This window comes from Microcaecilia unicolor, chromosome 6, assembly GCF_901765095.1.
Source record: "Microcaecilia unicolor chromosome 6, aMicUni1.1, whole genome shotgun sequence".
Lineage (NCBI taxonomy): Eukaryota > Metazoa > Chordata > Amphibia > Gymnophiona > Siphonopidae > Microcaecilia > Microcaecilia unicolor.
Genome location: NC_044036.1, coordinates 33,187,756 through 33,208,876, shown reverse-complemented (window position 1 = coordinate 33,208,876; position 21,121 = coordinate 33,187,756). Strand labels below are relative to the sequence as shown.

Genomic DNA, 21,121 nt, shown 5'->3' with positions numbered 1-21,121 from the left:
AGCCACTGCTTTTCCCTGATGTTAAGTACCATGGAAGTTTGCTACTTTTTGCGACTTCGCCAGGTACTTGTGACCTGGACTAGCTACTTTTGGAAGCAAAATATTGAGCTAGATCATGGGTGGGCAACCTCAGTCCCAGAGGGCCTCAACCTAGTCGTTTTTTCAGGATTTCATCTATGAATATGCATGAGATCTATTTCCATGCACTGCCTCCATTGTATGCAAATAAATCTCATGCATATTCATCGGGGGAAATCCTAAAAACCCAACCTCGAGGACCTAGATTGCCCACCCCTGCTCTAGATGGGTCCTTGGTCTGGAACAGTAGGGCAACTCTTATGTTAAGTTGTGTTTACTATTTTATCCTATACTAGTAAAACATGCCCGTTTCTTGCAGCAATGAAACGGGCGCTAGCACGGTTTTCTTCCAAACCTCCCCCCCCCCCCTCCCTACTCACCTCGTCGAGGTTCGTCCGCCATTGTTGCGGACCTCGGCACGCCACCTTCAATCTGCTGACAGTGCTCCGCCCTCGACGTCATCACGTTTGACACGAGTGTGGGGCCCCAACACAGTGTTTTCGGTGGCTTCACCACCACGAAGGCTTCGAACTGGAGGGAAGTGCCCGGAGGACCTGATAGTGACGTCAGTGTCCTCATAACGTTGAGGGTGAGTTTTATTATATAGGATAATAAAAGCACCTCCAACATTCTGAAGCTGACTCCGTGGCACTGTGACAGTGTAGGGTTCGTAAGTCTGTAGTTCAGTGTTTAATTGGCTCTCACTGTCAACGAAAAACCAATCAGACAGAACGGAACTTGGAGGAGGGAAGTGGAGTGGATTGAATCTCTAACAAACAATCATATACAGGGACGTACGAACATCAGTGGAGGCAAGTGCACAGAACGGAAGGGAAGACAAACATTTAATCACTTTGTCACTCACACACATCACACACACACACACAGACATCACACACACACACACACTCAGTCACTCTGTGTATCTCTCTCTTACACTGTCTGTAAAACACACAATCTCTCTCAGTCTCTCACATGGATCCTCAGAAGCTTAGCTGAAATTGGGTGGCGGAGCAGGTGGGGGGAAGAGGGGGTGGTGGTTGGGAAGCAAGGATAGGGGAGGGCAGACTTATACGGTCTGTACCAGAGCCGGTGATGGGAGGCGGGACTGGTGGTTGGGAGGCGGGAAATACTGCTGGGCAGACTTATATGGTCTGTGCCCTGAAAAGGACAGGTACAAATTCAATTCAAGGTAAGGTATACACATATGAGTTTGTCTTGGGCAGACTGGATGGACCATGCAGGTCTTTTTCTGCCGTCATCTACTATGTTATGTTACTATGTTATTCTCACGAGTAAGGAGCTCTTCTGATGTGATTGTTAAACTGATTGAAGGGCCTGGACCAGGAAACCTTTTACCACATTGTAACACAGTTTACACAAAAAATATTGTATATAAAGAAATCTTACACATGTAAACAACAATTATATTCAGAATACAACCGTGGAAACATTAACGGCAGGAACTCATTACATTGCTAGCGCCCGTTTCATTGCGTTAAGAAATGGGCCTTTTTTACTAGTGTTTATATAATGATTTTTAAATATAATTTTATTTAATTTGTTCCCTTAAATATAACACCTTCCTAACAAAAGTAAGGGTGTCACAGGTCTGCATATCCCATAGATTCATGATGCTTTTGCGTAAAAACGCCTAACAAGTTTGTCACTAATAATGTTATAAAAATAATACATTTTTAGGTCACTCCTGATGAATTCTACCCTTTACATTCTCCCATTATGCTATCAGACTCCCTTTCTTCCACAGTGATGTTTTTGTTGGTGGTGATGGTTGTGGTTTTGGCCAAGTGGGGCTTAAAGAAGCCAAACTGTCCAGTCAACATTTATGAGCAGGGATGTGTGGAAGGGCAGACAGGGTGGACCAGATAGTCTTTATCTGCCATTTCAAAAAATAGCTGCCACTGTAACGATAATCTTTAACTTTATAAATGGATTCTGGTTACTGTCCTTGTAGACTGAACCTCTCTATGAACTGGTGACTGCCACTGAGTTTGCAAGTGCAAGCACATTGAAAGCCAATCTAAGGCGTGCCCTGGAGGAGTACCAGGCGGAAACCAGCTCTTGTCGCTGTGCTCCATGCCAGAACAATGGAATCGCAGTTCTGAAAGGTATAATTGTCCATAAACGTTTTTCTTAAGATTTAATTTATTTATTGAAAAACAAAATGCATGGTACAAATTGTCTAGATTTCCCACTTTACATGTAGCAGAGAAAGGATTCCTTTTACTAAGCTGCGTTAAGCCCTAATTTGGACTTAACACAACAAAAATAGCCTGTCTTCCCTGAAAGCATCAGGCTAATGCCATAATCCCCCTTGAAACCCTATTCTCCAAAAGACCCATCACAACCTCCCCTTCTGAAAAGACTTCTTAACCCTTGAACAGGTGGGGGAAGAGAGGTTGGTAGTTGGGAGGCGAGGATAGTGGAGGGCAGACTTATACGGTCTGCCAGAGCCGGAGAGGGGAGGCGGGACTGGTGCTTGGGAGGCGGGAAATACTGCTGGGCAGACTTGTACGGTCTGTGCCCTGAAAAAGGCAGGTACAAATCAAGGTAAGGTATACACATATGAGTTTATCTTGTTGGGCAGACTGGATGGACAGTGCAGGTCTTTTTCTGCCGTCATCTACTATGTTACAATCCAGCTTATAATTGAAAGACAAAAACGCCTATATTGCGACCTAAATCGGGAGATAGGCGTTTATCTCCCAAAAACGAATAACGCGGTATAATCGAAAGCTGAACTTGGACGTTTTCAACTGCACTCCATCGCGGAAGCGTACAAAGTTGACGGGGGCGTGTCGGAGGCGTGGTGAAAGCGGGACTGGGGCGTGGTTATCACCCGAACAGAGATGGGCGCCTTTCGCCGATAATTGAAAAAAAGTATGCGTTTGTAGCTAGAATTTAGGGCACTTTTCCTGGACCCTGTTTTTTCACGAATAAGGCCCCAAAAAGTGCCCTAAATGACCAGATTACACACCAGAGGGAATCGGGGATGACCTCCCCTGACTCCCCCAGTGGTCACTAACCCCCTCCCACCACAAAAAATGATGTTTCACAACTTTTTATTTTCACCCTCAAATGTCATACCCACCTCCCTGGCAACAGTATGCAGGTCCCTGGAGCAGTTGTTAGGGGGTGCAGTGGACTTCAGGCAGGTGGACACAGGCCCATCCCCCCCTACCTGTTACAATTGTGCTGCTTAATGCTTAGTCGTCCAACCCCCCCAAACCCACTGTACCCACATGTAGGTGCCCCCCTTCACCCCTTAGGGCTATAGTAATGGTGTAGACTTGTGGGCAGTGGGTTTTGAGGGGGATTTGGGGGGCTCAACACACAAGGGAAGGGAGCTATGCACCTGGGAGCTCTTTTACCTTTTTTTTGTTTTTGTAAAAGTGCCCCTAGGGTGCCCGGTTGGTGTCCTGGCATGTGAGGGGGACCAGTGCACTACGAATCCTGGCCCCTCCCACGAACAAATGCCTTGGATTTATTCGTTTTTGAGCTGGGCGCTTTCATTTTCCATTATCACTGAAAAACAAAAACGCCCAGCTCACAAATTGTCGAATAAAACATGGACGTCTATTTTTTTCGCAAATACGGTTCGGTCCGCCCCTTCACGGACCCGTTCTGTGAGATAAACGCCCATGGAGATGGGCGTTTGCGTTCCATTATGCCCCTCCACGTATGTTTGATCCTACTTGAGCATCTATGTGGTGGTAATTTGGGGGACAGGAGCAATCTCTTGTAATGATATACTTTTAGGGAGCAGGAGGCATCATGAAAAATGGTAGTTCCAGGGCAGGAGTGCCTGGGAAGCACTCCTTTCCCCATGGAACCACCACCAATGAGATTTGATAAGTGCAGAGGGAGGGGCTCAGGGGCTTAGCTGGATCACTTTTTGAGTTTTATGGGCAGTCAGTTGGAGACAATAAAGTATTAATTGGTCTAAGATTAATAGACCACCAGAGAGGTGGATGAATATGCTAGGTGGGGGAGCTTTTTTCAATCAATGCCTCTATATCGTCATCTCTGAGAGCACTGGCTGGCGAGTTAGCAGGCCAACGCTCCCAAAGAAAGTTAACAACATGTTGGAGGTGTCCTAATTTGGCAATCTAACCCTCTAGCAATAGTACCACAAGATTACCCCAGGGGTCAGAGGGTGCCATTTTGATATAGCAGCTACCAGGGGAGAATCGAATGGTGATTGAACCTGCCACCATTGCCCCCAGACTCTCAGGGTGAGTCGCGTTACTGAAAGAATTTATTTATTTATTATATTTGTATCCCGCACTTTCCCACTAAAAGCAGGCTGAATGCGGCTTACATAGTAATAGGTAACACCGAATTTTGTTATGTAAAGTAGGAAATTAAGTATAACATAATAGAAGGATGGATGGGTAGGTAGGTAGAGACAGGTGATAGAGAGAGGAGGGTAAGGTGGGAGATAGAGTCTGGGTCAATGTCGTTTTCTGTTCAGTATATGTAAGGTAGATGGGTTCATGAGATTAATCTGGGTCTTTTTTTTTTTGTTACATTTGTACCCCGCACTTTCCCACTCTCATGGCAGGCTCAATGCGGCTTACATGGGGCAATGGAGGGTTAAGTGACTTGCCCAGAGTCACAAGGAGCTGCCTGTGCCTGAAGTGGGAATCGAACTCAGTTCATCAGGACCAAAGTCCACCACCCTAACCACTAGGCCACTCCTCCACTGTTGCTACTATTTGAGATTCTACATGGAATGTTGCTATTCCACTAGCAACATTCCATGTAGAAGTTAGCCCTTGCAGATCACCAATGTGGCCGCGCAGGCTTCTGCTTCTGTGAGTCTGACGTCCTGCACATACGTGCAGGACGTCAGACTCACAGAAACAGAAGCTTGCGCAGCCTTCTACATGGAATGTTGCTAGTGGAATAGCAACATTTCATGTAGAATCTCCAATAGTATCTATTTTATTTTTGTTACATTTGTACCCCGCGCTTTCCCACTCATGGCAGGCTCAATGCGGCTTACATGGGGCAATGGAGGGTTAAGTGACTTGCCCAGAGTTACAAGGAGCTGCCTGTGCCTGAAGTGGGAATCAAACTCAGTAGGCTTGTTTGAATAGATGGGTTTTTAGTGCTTTTCTGAATGGTAGGTGGTCATGGATTGCTCGGATAGGTCTAGGGAGAGCTGCCCAGGAAGGAGAATGGGAGATGGGAGATAGGTCATTATTTTCAGAAGAGGCGGGGCTTCTTGGACGGAGGCTTTAAAATATTTTAGCCCTTCATGGAATCTGGAAGAGTATTGCATGATTTTACATTATGCAAGCTCTTTATTGAAAATGGGCTTTATTAAAGCATATTTCAATGCAATAAACAAATGAACATGACCACTGTATGTCAGAGAAATGCCAAATTTACAGAAACTTTCTCACAAATGGACTTTGCACCAAAGTTTACTACTGCAAAGTGTACTTTTGTGATGCGACTTCACAAAAGTGCACTTAAGCAAAACACATGCGCTTTGGTGCTTTTTGCATGTTTCTGGGTGTTTTGCATTATTTTTTTTTTGTGTGCGAAGTGCAATTTTTTAAAGTCACTTCACACATTAATGCATAAAACCCTAAGGATCTGTTTCATGTTTGATTTGATTTGATTACTTTTCTTGATTTACCGCATTACACAATAATGCATCAAAGCGGTTTGCAAAATTAATAAAATATAAACAATGCAGTACAAAATATTAAACAAAATAATTTCAATAAATAAAATACATCAAACACTCAGATTACCAATGTACTCCAGCATTACAAAGAACAGCAACGCATTTTCACAGCTACCCAAAGAAACTCTCAAAAATACATTATTCTAGAGCTAATGAAGTCCTTCTTTTCTTTAGAAACTCGTTGTGACTGTATTTGTCCAGTTGGATTCCAGGGAACAGCTTGCGACAGAACACAAAGAAAGGGTATGTGGCGAGAGAGATAACATTGCAACACTGGAATGATAAAAGCATTTTGTCCTATCAATGATAGGGTAAAAAATAGGGATAAGCTGTGTTTTTGAAATGAATGTTTAGCATGATCTACATATAGGACCAGATTCTATATATGGCGCCAAATGTTATGCAATACAGACAGAGAGGGCATTACAGTATACAATTAGACAAATCAGAAGAAAAAAGCAACACTGGGCCTTCAGAACTAGGACAACAGGAGTACTTTATTAATCAATGACCCGACACGGGCCGTGTTTCGGCGCTAACAAGGGCGCCTGCTTCAGGGGTCGATGTGTTGATGCAATGACGTGCAGATGACAAAGCACGATTGCCTTAAGCCACTGAGAGGTTATCTGCGATCGTTTGCAATGGCGAAAAACGCTGATAGCGCTAGCTTCAACAGAAGCACTTTCTCCTGTGTTCTAATTGATCTTGTGTTATTGCGCCGGAAAGCGCTGAGAGGTGCTGACTCCGATTGAAGATTTGTTCTCTATAACAAAAATATATCACTTCAATCGGAGTCAGCACCTCTCAGCGCTTTCCGGCGCAATAACACAAGATCAATTAGAACACAGGAGAAAGTGCTTCTGTTGAAGCTAGCGCTATCAGCGTTTTTCGCCATTGCAAACGATCGCATGTAACCTCTCAGTGGCTTAAGGCAATCGTGCCTTGTCATCTGCACGTCATTGCATCAGCACATCGACCCCTGAAGCAGGCGCCCTTGTTAGCGCCGAAACATGGCCCGTGTCGGGTCATTGATTAATAAAGTACTCCTGTTGTCCTAGTTCTGAAGGCCCAGTGTTGCTTTTTTCTTCTGCTAAAAGTTATGCACAAGGAATATCTGTGCGAAACTCCTATTCTGTAAAGGACACTTGACTTTTATAGAATATCACTCATAAAATCATTCACGGAGATGCACCAGTCTACATGCTAGACCTAATAGGCATACCCCCCAGAAACGCTAAAAGATCATCCCGCACATTCCTGAATCTTCACTTCCCCAGTTGTAAAGGTCTAAAATACAGAATAACGCATGCGTCCAGTTTTTCCTACCTATGCACGCAGCAATGGAATGCACTACCGCTTAACCTAAAAAACATTTATGAACTAACAAACTCTAAATCTCTAAAGACCTACCTCTTCAACAAAGCATACCACAATGATCAATAACTGTAAATGTAACACTTCTTACTTATCTATAATTTGGAATTGTAACCCTCTCATATTTGCTCATTTCATATTTGCTTACTTCATCTTACTCTGCAAGGCATGTTCTCTATGCAGTACTACTGTTATATAATCTGCTAAGGCAATTGCCTTAACGACACATTGTAAGCCACATTGAGCCTGCAAATAGGTGGGAAAATGTGGGATACAAATGCAATAGATAAATAAATAAAATTAGCATAGCATGCGGGTTCCACCTAAATGTGGACACCGACTTATGCTGTGTTACCATGCCTGCAAATCATCATTTCAGTATTTATGTACTGCTTACACCTAAGCAGTTCACAGTTTCATTTTACAGGTACTGGGTCTGTCCCTAGTGGGCTCACAGTCTAAGTAGTACATTGTACTACTGTTGTACCTGGGGCAAAAGGAGGGTTAAGTGCAGTGGTATGCTGGAGCAGGCTCTCACAGGCTCGCAAGAGCCGGTTGTTAAGTTTTTAAGAATTTTGGGAGCCGGTTGTTAAAGTAAGGCCCTCCATGGCTACTTTAACAACTGGCTTCCAAAATGTGGGCTTGGGCCCCCTGCTGAATTCTCTTTTACTTTGCTGGTGGGCATGCTGAGCCCTGCCAGCCAAGTAAATAGACTGCTGCTGCTCCCCGCTCCTTGTTTCCATCTCTGAGCAGCAGGCTGGGACTTCTCCAGCATGTGTGAGAAGTTTCAGCATGCTGCTCAGAGCAAGACGTTGGGAGTGGTGGCAGTCCATTTATTGGCTGCTAGCAAAGGTATGCCTAGCGTGCCCGCACGAAGGGAGGGAGGAGAGAGAGGTAAGTGTTGCTCCTCCCCCACCCTGGCCACCCCTAGCCCTTCCAACTGCAGAGCTAGCTACGTCTGGAGAAAGAGCCTGTTGTTAAAAATTTACCAGCACACCCCTGGTTAAGTGACTTGCCCAGGGTCACACAGAGCTGCAGAGGAAATTGAACCTGGTTCCTCAGGACCTCAACCCACTGCTGGCCATCAGGCAGCAGTGGGAATCGAACTCAGTTCCCCAGGTTTGCAACCTAATCCTTAGGCCACTCCTCCATTCAGTTGAAAAGGCCCATCTCCAAGGATTTACCCTAAGGAGATATTTAAATGTTTCTATCAAATCTTCCCTCTCCTGCTTTTCTTTCAAATTATGCATATTGAGATCTTTAAGTCTGGTTCCCATAAAATGAATGATGAAGATCACTGACCATTTTAGTAACTGCCCTCTGGACTGATTCCATCCTATTTATATCTTTTAGAAAGTGCAGTCTTCAGAATTATACACAGTACTGCAAATTAGGGGGTCCTTTTACAAAGGGGCGCTGAAAATGGCTTGCAGTAGCGTAGGCATGCGCCGATCCATTTTTTAGCGTGCCTGTAAAAAAGGCCTTTTTTAAATTTTTGCCAAAAATGGACGTGCGGCAAAATGAAAATTACCGTGTGTCCATTTTGGGTCTGAGACCTTACCACCAGCCATTGACTTAGAGGTAAAGACTCACACGGTAACTGGGCAGTAATGACTTATGTGCATCAAATGCCACTTGGCGCGCGTAGCTGACGCACGTCAGAAAATAAAAAGTATTTTTCGGACGCGCGTAGCAGATGCATGCCAAAATACAGCTGCTAAATTAGTAGCTGAGTGTGCTGGGTGGAAGAAGCAACATCATGTTTGATTGAGATACATTGGTTGCCTATACAGGCACAAATCCAGTTTAAGCTACTGGTACTGACTGTTACGATCTTACATGGTTTGGCACCAGGATATAATGTGCAGCTGAGTGTAGTTGAATGCCCTGGACCAAAACTTACATTCCACAGATGCATTCAGATTATGGGCACTGTTTATTAAGGTGCATTAATTAGCATTTTTAAGGTGCATTAATTAGCACCTACAATTAGCACAGTTAACGCACATACATGATTGAGTCCACGACTGAAGGACTGCGTTTCCTTAATCTAACTATCTTTTCAAATTTGTGTGAAGGGGATCACACGGCATAGCAGTACATTGTATTGTTCTCACAATACTACTGAATGTTGTCAGCTTGCGACCCCTGATGCAGGTGCTGTGCGCCGAAACACAGACTGTGTCAGGTCCATTCAAGCACTGGTTTATCAACATATATGATTAAAGACTTCAATTCCCCTTTATCTTGAAGGCCCTTGGTGCTTTTTTGTTTTTGTGTCTTGGCTTTCTGTGCTTTGCTCCCCCTCTCTCTGTTATATAACACACATTAAAGACATTAATGCACCTATAACGCTGCATAGCAAACAGGACCCCGTGTTTGCCCCTCCCCAAGGAGGATCAGAGGTTTGGTGCCTAGGCAATGGAATGCAATGCCATTGAATTTATGGAAAACGTCTTGTCATGTTTCTTTTCATTGGCGTTTGAAGACTTGCGGCCCTGTTTACTAAGCTGTGATAGAGGCACGCTAGCATTTTTAGTGCACTCTAGATATTCCTATGGGCATCTACATGGTTAGCACATGCTCATTTTTAGCACGCGCTAAAAATGCTAGCGCATCTTAGTAAATGAGGCCCTTGGTTTTAGAAAAAAAAGTTACAAATGATTTACAAAATGTAACTTTTTATGCAATAGAATTTGTGTTGAATTTATGTTTTTAAGAAAATTTGTTTTGCATTGTTTGTGAGGTGCCATGAACCATTTTAGGAGATGAATAGAAATGCCAGAATTAAATTAAATTAACATGCAGCGTAATGCAAAAATGTATCAAATAGCATTTTGAGATTTGTCTTTCTTCTTTTTCAGACATCAGTATTAACGGGAACTGGGGGTGTTGGTCCGGTTGGTCTTCGTGCTCCAGGGGAGAACAAAGGAGAAGCAGACAATGCAACAACCCGGCTCCCCAAAATGGCGGTGAAGGATGCAAAGGCCTAGATACTGAAGTTAATAGCTGTTAGTTTAATTGAAAATATTGAAATAAATATAAATTATTATAACCATGATGCACGTGCGTGTTGTAAATGACTTGAAAATTGGTGAGGTGCCAATTATAGTTGCATTGTCTAGCAACAGATAAAGAGTAAAAAGAGATGGGCCTAGTTTCACTTTACTTAAGGGGCCTTTTACTAAACTACAGTAAAATTTTCCTTTGGGGCATTCCCACTATTTTGTATTGCCGGTTGTGAGATAAAATTCAGATGAACACATGCTACGTGCTCTCAGTTAATGCTGGATTTCTATAAAAGTCGCCCCAGCCCAAAGTACGACTTCCTCCTCAGCTGCCTTGCTGGTATTGCCCCTCTCTCTCTCTTCCTCCCTAAGCCACCTGCCGACATTCAGTTGTTTTTGTTCCCTTCTTCCTGTTACCTTACCATCTCTGCCGGGCCTGCAGTAATAATTATACAGCAAAGATGCACAGGACCCCGACTTTGTGCACTCTGTGGCTGCTTCTTCTGTGCCAGCCCCACCTCCTTCAAAAGAAGCAGCCACAGCGTGTACAAAGCTGCGGTCTTGGGCATCTTTGCTGTATAATTAATACCGCGGGCCCAGCAGAGATAGTCAGGGTGCCCCCCTGCAGACTATCAGTTGGCGCCCCCCCCCCTCTTTGTGGCACAAGATGCAAAGTAAATAGGAGCTGAAAGATGGAGTGCATCTTTGTGGGATTGCTCAACAAATAGAGGGTTTACAACCACTTAGCTTTTCATGCTTTCATATTCACAAAATTAGTAATTAAATCTTTGATATCTAACTGGGCACATATATCATTCTCAATAGCAATCATGGCAAGGCTTACAAGTCTTTCTTGCGAAATACTTGATCGCAAATAATTTTTTATGATTTTTAACCGTGAAAATGATCGCTCACCACTTGCTACACTGACAGGAATTGTCAGCAATATTCATAGAAACAAATTGCTATACATTGCAAAATAAGATAGCAGATGTAAATTCTCAAAGTGGACATATTCAAACAATAAAATAAAAATAAAATGATTTTTTTCTACCTTTGTTGTCTGGTGACTTTCTTTTTCTGATCATGCTGGCCCAGTATCTGATTCTGCTGCTATCTGTCCTCTTAACTCCGTTTCCAGGGCTTCCTTTCCATTTATTTCTTTACATTCCTCCTTTCTTCTTCATTTCTTGCTCTATATCCATAAGTAAAAGCTGGGTCCTCCGCAGACTTGAATGTCCAGTGGATCCAGCTTCTGCCTATTTTCTCCATCCATGTGCAGTTTTTCTCCTCTCTTCCTTTTCCCTCATCTCATCTCCTTCCTCTCTCTTCCCTCCCCTCCATCCATGCCCAGCATTTCTTCTCTCTCCCTTCCCCTCCATCCATGTGCATCTCCTTCCTCTGTCTTCCCTTCCCTTCCCTCCATCCATATCCAGCAATTCTCCTCTCTCCCCTCCCCTCCATTTCCAGCAATTTCTCCTCTCTCCCTGGGCCCTTCCCTCCCATCCATGTTCATCCTTGTCCCTCTCTGCCCTCCCCTCCTCCATCCATATCCAGCAATTCTCCTCTCTCCCCTCCATTTCCAGCAATTTCTCCTCTCCCTGGGCCCGCCCATCCATGTCCATCTTTCATTTAAATTTACCTCCAGCCTTCCCTTCGCACTCGTTCGTGCACTCAGTGTCCCGCCCTCGCAAGGAAATGACATCAGAAGAAGGCGGGACACTGAGGGAACGAATGAGAGCGAAAGGAAGGCTGAAGACGTTGGCAGCGCTTTCACTGATGCTGCTCAGCTGCTGCGACGTCGGAGGTAAATTTAGATAACAGACTTAAAGACCCCCAGGGCGGCGCGGAGCTGGGGTAAGCGGCGAGGGTAAGCACCACGGCGGCGCCCTATAGAGGTCAGCGCCCCCCTGCGATGCTTACCCCGCTTACTGTGTTGGCACGGCCCTGGAGATAGTAACAAGAGGCAGGGAACAAAAACTGCTGACTGCAGGTGGGTGGCTCAGGGGGAAGAGAATGAAACAGGAGCAGTACTGGGGGGGAGGGGAGGGAGAGAGACAAGAGCATGGTTGGTGAGGGGAAGAAAAACAAAAAAGAAAAAGCAACACTGGGCCTTCAAGAGTGGGACAACAGGAGTACTTTATTAGCCAAAGACCCGACACGGGCCGTGTTTCGGCGCCAAAAAGGCGCCTGCCTCAGGGGTCAATTTGTAGATATAGTAGTTAGACAAAGTTCAAGTTATAAGTGCCTTTGAAAACAGCCTCAATAACTTGAATTAATTTCGCTATCGCGCGAAATTAATTCAAGTTATTGAGGCTGTTTTCAAAGGCACTTATAACTTGAACTTTGTCTAACTACTATATCTACAAATTGACCCCTGAGGCAGGCGCCTTTTTGGTGCCGAAACACGGCCCGTGTCGGGTCTTTGGCTAATAAAGTACTCCTGTTGTCCCACTCTTGAAGGCCCAGTGTTGCTTTTTCTTTTTTGTTTCTCTTATTGTATACTGTATCACCCTCTCTGTCTGTACTATACTTACTGGTGAGGGGAAGAGACAGGACAATGCTAGGTGGATGACAGAGAGAGATGTAGGGGCAATGCTGAATTGTGAAGTGGGAGAGAGAGAGACAGACAAGCGAGCAATGAGGGTGGGGTTGGGGTAGAAAGACATGCTGGACAGCACAGGAAGAGAGAGGAAGACCCACAAGCAATGCTGTGTGGTAGGGAGTATAGACAGAAAGAGGCAATACTGCATGAGGGAGAGAGAAAGATAGGCAATAATGCATGAAGAGGAGAGAGAAACAATGGCATTTTGCATAGGGGAGAGAGAGAGACATTGGCAATGCTGAATGGTGAAGAGAGGGGAAGAGCTGCATGCCAGGGAAGAGAGAGAGACACACACACACACAGACTGGGGCAATGCTGGATAGTGGAGTGGGTGGAGACAGACAAGAGAGAGGAGGTGCAGTGTGGCAGGAGAGAGGAAAAAAAACGAGAGAAGATGCTGGATGGAAGGAGGGAGAGAGACACACACAGAAGAGATGGTGAGAGGGGGAGGATGATTCCGTGAGGAGCTTCTGAATGGCAGGTGGTAGACAGAGGAGATGCTGGATGGCAGGAGGGAGAGAGACACACAGAAGAGATGGTGAGAGGGGGAGGATGATTCCGTGAGGAGCTTCTGAATGGCAGGTGGTAGACAGAGGAGATGCTGGATGGCAGGAGTAGAGAGTGAGAAGCTTTCCATTAACGCCATAAATGCCGCAAGCTAGGGGTGGGTGGTACTACCGCCGGTAGATCCAACTTACCGCTGCTTTGTAAAAGGGCCCCTATGCGTCCCATTTACTGAATCTATTCCTCTATGTTTTAATTTCTCCCAATAGTAAGGTCGCATTCACACACCGGCTCAATTTTGCGGACTGATGGAACTAATGGAAATCCAGCAACACGGGAAAAAAAATGCTGCTATATGAACATAAGTCTCAAACACACATTTTTCATACATAAAACCTTTTAATGCTTAAACACCATTTTGAAGGGCAAAAAGAAACATAATTTCAATCATGAAACAATTATTTAGAGAAAGGGTCCATTATTGTAGAACAGGTTATTTCGTTTCACCTGGTTCTGCTTTTATTAACAGTCTAGAAAACCTTCAGTACTGTTACTGTGCCTAACATAGTCTGCAAATCATTGAAGACACAGAGGAAATAGAAATATAACTTTATCCCACATCCAATCATAAGGTTAGAGGGGGAAGAAAAGGTTTTAACCAGGTCAGTGTTTCCAAATGGGTTCATTTTGTGTCTACTGTGACGAGAATGAGTCTTAAGCTAGGGCGTGTTGGGTATGATCTCAGTCTCTCAAATATACCACTTGTGCTTTATCTAATATTTGTAACTGTGCTGAAAAGGGCTTCCTTCTGGACCTTGTCAGTTGTAATATATACTGTCAACAAGTCAAGGTGATCGTCGATATTCTTGTTTATCGAGCTGTTGGCACCCAAGAAAACGGAAACTTCTGTGACAATCAATCAGTTCTCCAACAGGATGTACTGCTGGCATTTCAACACATTCCTCCCAGGCAATTTTAACTGTATTTAAGAAAATAATTGGCCACCTGTTCTGTCTTTGTGCAATGCTATCTTGTATTGCATGCAGCGTCCACCAGTCTTCGTTGGGTAAATTAACAGTACTCAGTTTGTGCATTCTTCCCAATGCACCACATGCCACCCTTAGGGGTAGGATTATTACATTCTCTGGTTCTCCTTCTTGTCCCAGCCTGGCATTGTGACCAGGCCGTCCAGCAGCTCCAGCTACCGTCTGCCGTGGTACCTGCGGAATCATTTGAAAACATCATTAGAAGACATGCCATATTCCTTCAAATGTGCAAACAGAGCCTCAGCAGAATACAGTAGTGTATTAACGCTTCTTCCTGTGATGCGATAATCTTTATTTAACATTTTCAATATTGATGATAAAGTAGTATGTTTGCCATGTTAATTCACTTTAAATCCAGAGTTGGAAAAAAAAATCATAAATGACCTACAGCAACTACTGCAGGAGGATGAATTATCGAGAGATATTCCCAGCTGCACCTGTGTTGGCCGTCCGCCAACCACCATATCTGAAGCAAACATTTGTGAAAAGCAAACTTCCAACTGAAGCTCAAGAAAGAAAAGAGAGAATGGCACACATCCCCGCAATAGCCCAGGCTGCAAACTGTGCCAATGCATAGTCACATTCACAGTTCACCTTACACTGGCTGCGCATTAATGCCGACACAACCCATTCGCTTTGAATGGGCTGTGTTGGCAATGCTGCATGGAAGCCTCTAGCGAGGCTTAGTAAACAAACTGCTTAATTTCATTTACCACAAAATGATAAGATTCTAAAGTGATTTACAATAAAAACTATTAATGAAGAGGTCTAGAATTACAGGATGGCATGGTTACCCACATGAGAAAAGCATTTATTTATTTAGATTTTGCTCACACCTTTTTCAGTAGTAGCTCAAGGTGAGTTACATTCAGGTACTCTGGATATTTCTCTGTCCCAGGAGGGTCCACAATCTAAGTTTGTACCTGAGGCAATGGAGGGTTAAGTGACTTGCCCAAGATCACCAGGAGCAGCAATGGGATTTGAACCGGCCACCTCTGGATTACAGGACCGGTGCTCTAACCACTAGGCCACTCCTCCAGTAGCAACATTCCATGTAGAATCTCCAATAGTAGCAACATTCCATGTTGCACTGCACTAACCACTGGGCTGGGCTACTCCTCCACTAGCAACATTCCATGTAGAAGCCTGCCCTTGCCGCGCAGGCTTCTGTTTCTGTGAGTCTGACGTCCTGCACTTATGTGCAGGACGTCAGACTCACAGAAACAGAAGCCTGCGCAGCTGTGTTGCTGATCTGCAAGGGCAGGCTTCTACATGGAATGTTGCTAGTGGAATAGCAACATTAACATTCCATGTATAATCTCAAATAGTAGCAACATTCCATCTAGAATCTCCAACATTCCGTTTATTTTATTTAGATTTTGCTCACACCTTTTTCAGCAGTAGCTCAAGGTGAGTTACATTCAGGTACTCCGGATATTTCTCTGTCCCAGGAGGTCTCACAATCTAAGTTTGTACCTGAGGTAATGAAGGGTTAAGTGACTTGCCCAAGATCACAAGGAGCAGCAGTGGGATTTGAACTGGCCACCTCTGGATTGCAAGACTGGTGCTCTAACCACTAGGCCACTCCTCCAGTAGCAACATTCCATGTAGAATCTCCAATAGTAGCAACATTCCATGTTGCACTGCACTAACCACTGGGCTGGGCTACTCCTCCACTAGCAACATTCCATGTAGAAGCCTGCCCTTGCCGCGCAGGCTTCTGTTTCTGTGAGTCTGACGTCCTGCACTTATGTGCAGGACGTCAGACTCACAGAAACAGAAGCCTGCGCAGCTGTGTTGCTGATCTGCAAGGGCAGGCTTCTACATGGAATGTTGCTAGTGGAATAGCAACATTAACATTCCATGTATAATCTCAAATAGTAGCAACATTCCATCTAGAATCTCCAACATTCCGTTTATTTTATTTAGATTTTGCTCACACCTTTTTCAGAAGTAGCTCAAGGTGAGTTACATTCAGGTACTCCGGATATTTCTCTGTCCCAGGAGGTCTCACAATCTAAGTTTGTACCTGAGGTAATGAAGGGTTAAGTGACTTGCCCAAGATCACAAGGAGCAGCAGTGGGATTTGAACTGGCCACCTCTGGATTGCAAGACTGGTGCTCTAACCACTAGGCCACTCCTCCAGTAGCAACATTCCATGTAGAATCTCCAATAGTAGCAACATTCCATGTTGCACTGCACTAACCACTGGGCTGGGCTACTCCTCCACTAGCAACATTCCATGTAGAAGCCTGCCCTTGCCGCGCAGGCTTCTGTTTCTGTGAGTCTGATAAGTGCAGGACGTCAGACTCACAGAAACAGAAGCCTGCGCAGCTGTGTTGCTGATCTGCAAGGGCAGGCTTCTACATGGAATGTTGCTAGTGGAATAGCAACATTAACATTCCATGTATAATCTCAAATAGTAGCAACATTCCATCTAGAATCTCCAACATTCCATTTATTTTATTTAGATTTTGCTCACACCTTTTTCAGCAGTAGCTCAAGGTGAGTTACATTCAGGTACTCTGGATATTTCTCTGTCCCAGGAGGGCTCACAATCTAAGTTTGTACCTGAGGCAATGGAGGGTTAAGTGACTTGCCCAAGATCACCAGGAGCAGCAATGGGATTTGAACCGGCCACCTCTGGATTACAGGACCGGTGCTCTAACCACTAGGCCACTCCTCCAGTAGCAACAATTCATGTAGAATCTCCAATAGTAGCAACATTCCATGTTGCACTGCACTAACCACTGGGCTGGGCTACTCCTCCACTAGCAACATTCCATGTAGAAGCCTGCCCTTGCCGCGCAGGCTTCTGTTTCTGTGAGTCTGACGTCCTGCACTTATGTGCAGGACGTCAGACTCACAGAAACAGAAGCCTGCGCAGCTGTGTTGCTGATCTGCAAGGGCAGGCTTCTACATGGAATGTTGCTAGTGGAATAGCAACATTAACATTCCATGTATAATCTCAAATAGTAGCAACATTCCATCTAGAATCTCCAACATTCCGTTTATTTTATTTAGATTTTGCTCACACCTTTTTCAGTAGTAGCTCAAGGTGAGTTACATTCAGGTACACTAGATATTTCTCTGTCCCAGTAGGGCTCACAATCTAATTTGACTTATTCTCTTCCTCAAATGTCATTATTATATCAAAACAGAAAATGTGAAGAAAGGTGCTGTACTAGGGAGACAGGCCAGATGCTAAAAACAAAAATCAACTTTACAAATCAAACCAAGGTGACATTTTTCAGGGCTTGGGCACTGCATCAATGACCTCATGGTCAGAATACTTGAGTACCTGATTCAGTGCTGCTTGTCGATGGAGAATCAACTCTCAATGTTCTTCTTTTACATCTATTTGTTTTTATTCTTTAAGATAATATTTTATAATTGAGCAGATGCATAAATAGAAAGCACACAGGTATCAGAAAATTTTTGAAAGTGAAAGTATGTGCAAAAAATGTTAAAAAGGCATTTTTAACAGGTGTGCCGAAAAATGATTCTGCATTCACCCAAAACATGTGTCTCCGCTACCGCAGGCCATTTTTCAGCGCGCCTTAGTAAAAGGGCCCCTAAGAAATGAAACCCAGAAACAAAATAAATAGAGTAATTTGTTGGAGAAGGTTGGTTATCCTACCTGTTCGAGATGTCTTCTCACAGGCTGAACCTTCATACCCTGATTTACACTGACAGAGGCAGGTGGCCCCGTTCAGGATGGGTTCCCCGTTATTCTGGCAGGGACCACAGCGACATGCATTAAACTCATTTATATACTCATCAAAGGCCTTTTTCATGTTCTGCTTTCTTGTTTCCATTCCACGAAGTTGACTTCTGTGTACTACTTCATATATTGGCTGTAGCTAGAAGTTATTAGAAAACAGAATAGATTATCCTGGTTATTCTATCTGCTTTTGAACATTCTGATAGGCATATTGATAATGCTGATCATGTACTGCGCCATGCAAATATAAATTGAGCTTTTCTTTTAAATGTGATGGGAGACTGCTTTTATTTATTTATTTAGTTATTTATTTACAGTGCATTTTTCTAGCAAAAAAGGTGCCGGTACTCAAATGCTAGGTCACCCTTCAGTGGTGGGGTGATCACTGTGGGACCCACCCCACAATAGCCAGGTCCCCTGCAACCAGTCACAAATCTATGACAAGGCAGAATTGGTGTGTAGAGCCTGAGCTCTTTCATTAATATTTGGGGTCCCTGGGTCAATTTTAGCAGACAATGGAAAAGGTGCCGGTACTCAGTACCCCCTCAAAAAAAGCCCTGTTTATTTAAGACATTTGTATCCCACATTATGCCAAACAAGCTCAGGTTCAATGTGGCTTACATTCAAGAAAAACATCAAAAATATGATACAGCCATATAATTATAACATTTAACATATCTAATATAATAATTTGCTCCTCCAACATTCCAATGTGTCTCACTGGGATCGTAACCATCTGCTGACATCACTCTTCCAACATTCTCCTCAAACATTCCAATGTGTGTCACTGGGATCGTAACCATCTGCTGACGTCACTCCTCCAATGTTCTCCGTCCCCCCTCCCTCCCAGTTCCATGGGACCCTGGAACTGGAAGGGAGGGACGGAGGGACAGAGGGAGGGGGGACCCTGGAAATGGGAGGGAGACACTGGAACTCGGAGGGGGGAGGGAGGGAGGGGGCCTGGAACTCGGAGGGAGGTGGACGGGGCAGGGGAGAGATGCTGCACATGGATGGATGGAGGGGCAGGGCACAGAGGACGTTGCCTGCATATGGATGAATGCAGGGTAGAGAGCATAATGCAGGGGAGGGAGGGGACCCTGAAACTCGGAGGGAGGCAGGGAGGGGACGACCCTGGAACTCGGAGGCAGGGAGGGAGGGAGGGGATGACCATGGAACTCAGAGGGAGGGAGGGGGACAACAACCCTGGAACTTGGAGGGCGGGAGGGAGGGGGGACCCTGGAACTGGGAGGGAGGGGGGCCCTGGCACACACTCTCATGCTCACACACACACTCTCTCTCTCACAGACACACTCGCACCCAGTCTCACTCTCTCTCTCTGTCACACACACACACACACACACACACACACACACACTTGCACATTCACTCTCTCTCTCTCTCTCTCACACACAGTCACTCGCACACACACTCTCTCAAACATACACACTCAGAGGAAAACCTTGCTAGGGCCCATTTCATTTGTGTCAGAAACGGGCCTTTTTTACTAGTTAGGAATAATTGTGTGTTTGTCATGAAGCTAGGCTAGAGTACTGGTTATGCTGAAACATATAAGAGACGGCAAAATTAGTTTGTCATCTTTTACAGAATCTCAGATAATCTTCTAAGTACCTTAATTGCTTGGGTAGAGAATTCCAAAGTTTGGTACTCCAATATGCGAAGCCTGCGAAAAGGATCAATTTGTAAGAAAGACCTTTGCAGTTTGGCTAATGGACCGTGAGGTATTCTCTAGATGTTTTTGCTGAATTATGCGAAGGTAAAATCAATTAGTTGTTGCATGTAGGATGATGATAAACCGTATATGATTTGGTAAACAGTCAGGCATATTTTAAAGGAGATCCTGGCATTTATGGGAAGCCAGTGAAGTTTTAACAAGAGAGGGGAAGCCTTCTCAAAATGAGGAGCACTGCTTAAAAGGCAGGCAGCAGTATTTTGCGTATCGCATTCAAAATCTGCACGACAGGTCACAAAATCATCTACGGCGAGGCACCGGGATGCATGACAGACCTCATCGACCTACCACCCAGAAACACCATAAAATCAGCAAGATTATACCTAAACCTCCATTACCCAAGCAGCAAAGGACTCAAATACAAATCCACCCAAGCGTCCAACTTTTCCAACCTGAGCGCACAATTGTGGAACGCACTACCAAAAGTAGTAAAAACCACACTTGACCACATGAATTTCCGGAAAGTACTAAAAACGGAACTGTTCAGAAGGGCATACCCCTCCTCCCCCCCGACCCAACATAAAAAACCTGGACATCTGCGACACAACTTAACCAAAGAACGTAATGGACATATCCTAACTCTTCCTTTCCCTCTGTAAGTTTTCCCCAACTGTCTTTACCATACATGTATCTCACTCTACCATAATATCACCTTGATATTAATCGCAACTTGTATTTGTTCATACCGAAATCGGTTAACGCCGATTACGGTACCATGTAAGCCACATTGAGCCTGCAAAAACGTGGGGAAATGTAGGATACAAATGCAACAAATAAATAAAATAAAATTATTGTTGGCTATCTTGGTTTATATTCCCAGTGTCTATCTGGCTTCTTTACATGTAATCCGCATAGAACTTTTAAGGTGTTTGTGGAATACAAGAATATTTGTGATGGAAAGTCAGTGCCAGCTCCAGCGAGACACGAGGCACTAGCACTCAATGAATGGCCAATAGGCAGAGCATAGGTCTCCAGGATGGGCTGGAGTGGCGCTAGAGTTGAGTGCTGGCAACTCAAAGATTTACTAAAGATATGGGATAAAACAAAGTCAGAAATGGCTCAGTACATGAAAAGATCAGAGCAATTTTTAAAGCCCTGTATTAAAAAGGACATAGAGAAGAGAATTATTCACTTGTCCAGGTCAGGATGTGGAGGCTTTTACATAAGTACATAAGTAATGCTGTTATGGTATAAGCCAATTGTCAGAATTAAATATGTAGCAGAGTTATTGATTTTATCAATATAAAAATGCAGCTTTTAAAAGATGTATTGAAACTGCATTTCAATACCTTCTTTCCCCTTTTCCCTGG

At 44.3% G+C, this 21,121-nt stretch overlaps 2 protein-coding genes across 3 annotated transcripts in view; one reads left to right on the top strand and one right to left on the bottom strand.

Annotated features, from left to right (window-relative positions):
- C8B (complement C8 beta chain) overlaps nucleotides 1-10,235 on the top strand; it is a 49,345-nt gene extending 39,110 nt beyond the window's left edge. For both annotated transcript variants that reach the window (XM_030206547.1, XM_030206545.1), the window contains exons 10-12: nucleotides 2,054-2,207; nucleotides 5,975-6,043; nucleotides 10,039-10,235. In XM_030206547.1, the coding sequence (XP_030062407.1) occupies nucleotides 2,054-2,207; nucleotides 5,975-6,043; nucleotides 10,039-10,190 (375 nt within the window). In that variant the 3' untranslated portion in view covers nucleotides 10,191-10,235. The remainder of the gene's footprint in view (nucleotides 1-2,053; nucleotides 2,208-5,974; nucleotides 6,044-10,038) is intronic.
- Nucleotides 10,236-13,640: 3,405 nt separating this feature from the next.
- The window catches only part of C8A (complement C8 alpha chain), a 53,158-nt gene continuing 45,677 nt past the window's right edge, over nucleotides 13,641-21,121 (bottom strand). The window contains exons 10-11 of the mRNA XM_030207017.1: nucleotides 17,978-18,200; nucleotides 13,641-14,511 (exon numbers count right to left, since the gene is read on the bottom strand). Of these exons, the coding sequence (XP_030062877.1) occupies nucleotides 14,363-14,511; nucleotides 17,978-18,200 (372 nt within the window). The 3' untranslated portion in view covers nucleotides 13,641-14,362. The remainder of the gene's footprint in view (nucleotides 14,512-17,977; nucleotides 18,201-21,121) is intronic.